Consider the following 7,500-nt stretch of genomic DNA (forward strand, 5'->3'; position numbering starts at 1 on the left):
AATGACGAACGTCGATCCAAGATATTTCAGCAGCAGGGAATTAAGCTATTCATTATTTTTTGGGGGGTTGAAGATCCCTATTAACGATATTTGTTAGACGATAGTTGAACGCAAAAGACTGCAAGAGACAAAACACCTCGCTTGCAGAAATTCTGGCAATACGGCCACAATTGACAAAGTAGGCACTGTTTTCATCTCTCTTCTTCTTTTTTTTCGGAAAACATCAAGAGATAGAACTTTTTTTCTCGTCTTTTCCCACCGACCAATAATAACTCTTGCCTCCTTTCCCGTTATCCGTAAAGTTTCCTTTAAGTCATCATTTAACGATATTGCAGAATGTTCCAACCAGCTTTAGTGTTAGCGGTGATGACTCCGTTTCTCCTCGCAGCGATTTCATTGGCTGATGAAAAGTGCAAATATGGTGCTACCAATCAAAACCTCTGTCAAAAGACATGTAACTCTACTCATTGCGCGTGCACCATGGATGGATCTTCTACATTCAAGAGCTGCACACAAAAGTGCAATTTTCTCTCTTCTTGCCGCGATATGGTGTGTTCGGGTAAGCCAGGCTTTTTATCCACCAGTACTACTAATAACAAGATTTCAAAACCCTTCTTCGTTAGCCTAATGGGATAAATTTACGTTTTTTCTCCAGGAGGGAACACTTGTTCTCAGCAGTGTTATTTCGGTAGTTGTAACATGAAGTGTCTTTCGAGCACGTTCTGTTATCAGTCGTGCGTGTGGAAAGCCAAATGTCAGCAAGTCACGTGTTCATCGTCCACCTGTAGTCAGGTCTGCGCAAATTGTACCATGGTATGTCCCAGAGGGGTGGAGAGCTGTCACCAGATGTGCTTAGGGGGAGAGTGCGATATGAAGTGTTTTGCGCGAAAATGTATAAGACAGTGTTTAGGAGGAAAATGCAACTCGATTGGTCACACAGAAGAGAGCAATGCATCACCCGTGCAGCCAAGCTTTTGGATCTGGATTCTGCTCATAGACGTTTTTACTTTATAATCCTGCAGGAAAAAAAACTCCTTGTCTAATCGAAGAGTAAGTTGGTCGCATCGCACGTATAACCACAGAATTAATTATCGAAGGGTGCATGAGGCCTGACTGCAGAATACCCTGTCACTTATCTGCATGCCATTGACTTAATATCATTAACCTTTACTTTCTCTCTCTCTCTCTCTCTCTCTCTCTCTCTCTCTCTCTCTCTCTCTCTCTCTCTCTCTCTCTCTCTCTCTCTCTCTCTCTCTCTCTTTCTACATTTATACTCTGCCACAGTTCTTAAAAGAACGCCGCCAAAAGTTAACCACACTGGCAGGGTATTTTGAGTGAATCAATTTGAACATCAGCCCTATCCATGGAACGTCCCGCACAAGGAAAGGAAAAAAAACCTTTGACAAGAGCGAGATTTTAACTCAAGACATCGTGAACCAACCTATCGGCTCAAAGGATAACCATGATATCTTGCACCAAATTTGGGCATCAATCATTCAGAGCGTTAGCTCAAAATACCCATGTGTTTGCTGATAGAAGTGAGATCGAAAAGGTGCTCCACGCTACCGTGAAAGCCAGGGCATGCGCCGAAGCAATTTTCCCTTTCGTAAACAAGTGATGCCATTTGGACGAGGCAATTTTCACTGTTAAGTTTGTCGTCTGCAAATGAGGAAAAAGATATTTAATCTAGCACTAGATTAGCAGCGTATATCACTTAGAATTAAAAAAAAAAACTAAGAAAAAACCTTAGAAAAAAATTAGAAAAACAAATAGAAAAATCAAACGATATCGAACTCGGATCAATGGAATAAGAGCGAATGCACTTAACCTCCACACTACCGAAACAGCGGCTTTATTGCACTTTTTAACTATTTAAATGAAGCTAACAGAATAAAAAAGGCTTGGTTACTAAGAATGGCATCGAACGTCAAAAGTTTGCATCACTTATTTACGAAAGGGAAACAAGACGCTTTTTTAAAGCGTTTACTCGGAATACCGAGTGGCGCAGAAGTAGGGTGATACATTTTGGACGAGGTAGTTTTTGTGACTAATGCGCATGGCGCGTAGTCACTATTGCCATCGCGTTAGTTTTCTCGAAAAATCTATTGCTCGGAGGGGTGTAGTACATTGCTTTTAGCCAATGAAATCACTGCCTCCTAATTCTATTGTCCATTTGCTACACGGAAAACTAATTTCTTCCCAGAATATAACTCGGATACCTTTCAGGTATTCCGAGTAATAAGCTGCGGCTTCCTATCGAAGACACCAAGGGAACCGTGGACAGTATGTAGATCAGTTAGCGAGGAGACACAAATAATTTTTAATTATTTTTAAATGTGCTTTTGACCCATACACGTTAGAGAGAGTGGACTTTGCGAATAATGTGGCACTTTTTTCGAGTATGGAATATCAGGACGTCGAAAAATGTGTAAAATGTCAAACGTTTGTTTTCTGTTTCTCTCGCTTATTTCACTGCGGTCAGTACAATGACCAGAATATCACGAATGTTTGGACACTGCAGTCAAAATTAGAGAGGTTTGTATGGATTTTTAACTATGTTAAAAAGTCTGTAACTTGGTCTCTGTTCGACATAAAAGCATCAAACTTGGCTCAGATGGCCAATCTCCATGTTATCTTCTATGTAATGGTGTCAATTTATCGATTGCTTCAAATTTGAAACCCGCCCCAGTTCCCTGTGCAATTCCGAAATGGTCAATAGCTTGCTAACGCAGAGGTATTTCCGGCGGTCGTTTCTCTCCCCCGAAAATATCCGAAGAGAGAAATGACCGTCGGAAATAAGTCTGCGTTCGCGGGCTATCCAAAAAGGGGCATAAACGATAAAGCGAATGAACGCTGAAAAATCAAATGAACTATGAAATGAATGAACGAACGAACGAACGAACGAATGATCAACTCAAATTCGTCACGCAATTTCTTTTTCGTAAACACGATGATTTAGCCGGTTTCAACTCGTCAATTCCCCAGCAATGAAAACTGAAAAGTTGACCGCAAATTTGCTATAATAACGTTTAGGAAGAAACTATATATTCAATTTTTGTTCTTGGTACATCTGACCTCTTTTTGAGGAGCTTAATTCTGGAAATTCTCGAGTTTGCAAATTTCTCTGAAACTCTGCATCGTAATGGCTAATGGTCGAAGTCTGATCTTTCCATTTCTGAAATTCCGAGTAAAGACCCGATTTCAAGTTTAACATTCATTCTGTCGCGAACCCAGTTTGTTGCAAATGGCTTATTGAATAAGAGTCGGCTATTGTTTTTTCAGCAAAGTGGTTTTTATTCAGAAATACTCTTCTATCTTTCTTCTGCAGAAAACCATCTTAAACACATACAAGCAATGGCCCCACTTACGACTGATATCGGCTAGTCCGGTCTTGTAGCCGTTGTAATGTCGTCACGCAAGGCATCTCTCCATTGTAACGGCAAATCACTTGGGCGGTGCCTCCTATTATTATTGCGCATACGTTCTGCGCATCTCGAGATGCTCGTTTTTCCTATGGATGATGCTTATTAATACACGATATTGTTGCACAGTTCAATGCTATGCACTTTCTGTTTATGTAGAAACCATACAAAAAGCCTTTCTATTATAAATTCAAAACGTAATGTAATGTGACTAGTAAATACTAAATCAACAGCGCTACAGTTCTTTCTGTAACAACTTTTCTTATTTTATTTTCTTCTTTACCGCGAATTTTTCCATTTTTAAATCCCACTAGCCAGAATTTTCGAACCCCAAAAATGCCCACAATTTGCGACCCCATTCCAGTAACTCTGTCGGGAACTCTGTTGAAAACCCAACCCCATTATAGTCAATCCAGTCGTGAGAATGCTACCCCATCCAGCGGCACATCCCCATTACCCCATTGATAAGAAGAACCCCTCCCCCCTCCCCCCTCAAAAAAAAAATTAAAGCAACACTGACAAACAAATCATAAGACTTGGCAATTTACCAATTGGATATGCTCTTTTTTCAAACGTAATCCCTGTGACCGAGCAGTGCGGGATGACCAGTCTTGCGGTTTGGAATAAAAGTTTAGGATTTCGAGGTGAAAGAGAAAGTTTAATCGGTGACTGATGTATACAACATCGCGAAACAGATAATCGTAGATGAGTCCAAAACACGAATTAATGCTGGCAAGAGGACAAGATCATGGATTTTCTGGTGACCTTTCAATTTGAAATACAACCGAATTCGGAAAACGTTGACTTGACACATTTGTGGCCGGAGCAACTATTCTCCCTCATTTCTGAAGAAAAGATTTGGATAAATCTAAACAGTTGACGGGGTAAGTCTTCAGGTTCTTTTCTGTGTGAGCGATAATTTCCTTTCTCAAAAGCACTGATATTGCAGTGACAATTGACATCGTAAGGCGTATCCATCAATCCATTCAAAGAAATTTGCATGTTTATCAGATACTTAACAGCTGACTTAAAAACTTCCAAAGCAAGACTTAAACCACAGTCTTCTTCTTATCTTGCGTGGAAACATCAAGCAGAAAGAGCTAAATTAAGACATCTTAATTCTCTAAAGCGCTCTGTCGAGATACGCATGTATTTTGATGTCTTAAAGAGCATCCACATTAATTAATTAAGACATCTTCAAATCAATGAAGACTTGCAATTAATGACATGATAACAGTTTCTTTACTGTACACGGCATTTGTGTGTGGACGAAGGTGGGAAGGATTGTAACTGAATTTGAAAAATTCGGGACTTGCGGCAACTATTGGACCAACAGCTGTTCCTGTAAAACATCATCTTACCTTCTCGGAAAAACTTCATGTAAGAAAGCAATGTCTTACAAAATCTAAATGGCGTAATCAATAGACTTAAGACTCAAAAATGTGAAACGAAGCTATTGTCAGGGACTAGCCCAGTCTTGTACTCTTTCGATATCAACGGGAAAATCCCCGGAGAACATTTGGGTGTTTTGTGAATCCAAATCGGCTTTTTTTTGAGTTGATTTCCGCACATTTGTGATGACCTTTTAACTTCACATGTCAACATCAGAATTAAGGCATTCTTTCCTTCAACAAACAAAAAACTTTTAATCAACAACTGTGCCTTGACATCAGTGAACAATTCAAAAGGCAAACTTCCTTATTCGGAAACAAAATGAGGAAATGCATTTCATCAAGAGACCTGGCAATGCAATAGTGAGCTCAAAATCAATATTTTCTCATGGTGTATTTTCAATAAAATGCACGGAAGAAAGTTCTTTACTTCGTTTGCAACGAAGAGAGCTTATGAGGCATCTCTCACGTGCTAAAAGGATTGAATCAACATAATCTCATTTTTCTGTCATCTTTGTTTTGATCCTCTGCCCAGCGAGTACTTGTTTGAGATTTTTTAACGAAAACAGTTAACACATTTTGTATGCATTGTCAGACATGCCAGCGCCATAAAAAACGAGCACATCTGAAGAGCTTGAAGTAAAACGTGGAGATTTGGACCCCAAAACAAAAGATTTCCAAAATATGGCTAAAGTAATACATTTCAAATAGCGCTGACAAACAGTACTCATTCAAGTATAAGCACCCATTTTCAAACGGTTAGCTTTCAATAACTGTAAGTTAAGGTTAGGTTAGAGTTAGTCTGCGGTCTGCGATCTGCGGTCTGCGGTCTGCGGTCTGCAAGAGTCAGACACCGGCAAAATCTTGAGATCTTTACCGTGAGTCGATTCCCAAAAGCGTGAAACTCACTGTCGAACGAAGAAGAGAGTTGGTTGATCTGCGGTGATCAAGGTCCGAGTTTTCCTTTCGTGAAAGTGACTGAAAGTGACTGAAAGTACTGCCATATATGGGCTATATAGGTATGTGCCGCTGTAAAGGGTATGGTTTTGAAGCAGTTTACTCTAGCATAGGGTATATAAATCAGAGCGTTTGGGTCTAGACTAGGGTAACATTTTTTCACGAAACTGACCAGTTGGTTGAAGATTTTATCTAGACTAAGGAAACCAGGAATGGCTACTCAAAAATATAAAAAAGATGAATTCGGCAAGTTTCACGACTCAACCTCAACAGCCTCTCTTTATTGTAATTACTTCAGAACTATTCCAATTTTTTTTTTTTAACGCGAGAAAGGTATGGCAGTCCCTCAGGAATGAAAACATTACGAGAGGCGCTTTTTTTAGGGAAGAAAATCAAAATTTACCTTCAAATGCTGACGTCCTTCGTAAAACCTTAAAGTTGGTCATTTCACGTCGTTGTTGTTTTGCTGACGACGGCAAAGTAATAGACAAAAATGAAAAACGCACGTGCAGAGCGTGCAAAGCTATTGTCTTTGGCCACTAAATATGCAAATTTGTAACGTTCTTGTTGACGTCGCCGTTGTCGTTGCTAAAGCTCCCGAATATTAAACACTTGAGCGACGAATAGAGGATGTCTCGATTTTGAAGTGCGATGCCACTGCAAATAAGTTCAAACATAGTTAGTAGAGGAAGATGATTCGAATGATCTTTTTACGTGGGATGCCTTTGGCAGACCACTTTTAAAAATGACTTAAGTGCCGTCGTAATTAGATATGGAAATTAGCAAGCCACGTGCTTGCCACGAAGCTCCTGGTTTGATACTGCCATGTGGGATATACCACAGGCATGAGATGTCTTATTTTCCCGGGAAAGGTAATCGGAAAAGCTGATGCGAACGTCCCAACAAGCATACTATTTCACCTCCTCGAATCAGTGCTCTGTCATACTGAATTTTCAGAAGACAACATCCCGTAATTTGGTCCGGAGAAAATTTTGCAAAATTTGAAACCGCGAACGGAAGTGACAAAAATTGGAAACTCTTTTGGGTCACATGGTTGCAAGAATATTTTAAAATCCTGATTTAATTAAGCAGTCGATCGGATTTCACAATTCCTGCGTTTTACCCTATAGTAAACATGAATCCAAATTGGCCTTTTTGTGTCCCTATTGCCGGTGTCCTCAGACTGAGGAGTAACTGCAGAATACCCTGCCATTTTGAAGCTGCGCCTTTAAGCCTCTTGAACCACTGAAATACCGCAGTTCCGAAACAAGAAAAGGTGTACACGTCGCTGGTGCTATTAAAAAAAAAATCCCAGGAACAAGTAATCAAACAAGACATCTTCAACCGCCATTTGTTTGCTATTTCGCGCGCGCATGTATAAAATCCTGGGTACAATGGGTACAAGCCAAATCATCAACCAATCACACAAGTCTCCTTTTGTTAAGCAATGGGCTTGTGTGTAATCCTTTCGCGAAATCGAAAGCAACCAAACGTTATCAAGAAAGCAGAAGAGAAGTAACAGGTAAGCGAATCTTTATTTCGTAACTTTTTATTCAGTTTTCTAAGGGCTCGTCTCTTCATCCATGTGGTGCGTCGGTGCTATGGCTTTAGTTAAGAAAAAAATGTTTTTGCTGGCCATATGAAAATCTTTCAAATTAAAGGCGCTTTCAAATGGGCTGTTTGTGATCTACATCATCGTGCGCTATCCAACAACCTTGCAAGAGTAAAAC

At 40.0% G+C, this 7,500-nt stretch overlaps 2 protein-coding genes across 3 annotated transcripts in view; both read left to right on the top strand.

Moving 5' to 3' along the window:
* LOC138024868 (keratin-associated protein 9-1-like) overlaps nucleotides 1–1,258 on the top strand; it is a 1,742-nt gene extending 484 nt beyond the window's left edge. The window contains exons 1-3 of one of the 2 annotated variants that reach the window (XM_068872054.1): nucleotides 165–178; nucleotides 336–559; nucleotides 656–1,258. In XM_068872054.1, coding sequence (XP_068728155.1) covers nucleotides 337–559; nucleotides 656–1,014 — 582 coding nt within the window. In that variant the 5' untranslated portion in view covers nucleotides 165–178; nucleotide 336 and the 3' untranslated portion in view covers nucleotides 1,015–1,258. Of the gene's footprint in view, nucleotides 1–164; nucleotides 179–335; nucleotides 560–655 lie in introns of those variants that run through there. The other variant, XM_068872053.1, reaches the window with a different exon arrangement.
* Nucleotides 1,259–4,026: 2,768 nt separating this feature from the next.
* Nucleotides 4,027–7,500, top strand: part of LOC138024507 (uncharacterized) — a 12,008-nt gene continuing 8,534 nt past the window's right edge. The window contains exon 1 of the mRNA XM_068871717.1: nucleotides 4,027–4,306. The gene's annotated coding sequence lies outside the window, so the exon portion shown is untranslated. The remainder of the gene's footprint in view (nucleotides 4,307–7,500) is intronic.

Source organism: Montipora capricornis, chromosome 11, assembly GCF_036669925.1.
Source record: "Montipora capricornis isolate CH-2021 chromosome 11, ASM3666992v2, whole genome shotgun sequence".
Taxonomy (NCBI): Eukaryota; Metazoa; Cnidaria; class Anthozoa; order Scleractinia; family Acroporidae; genus Montipora; species Montipora capricornis.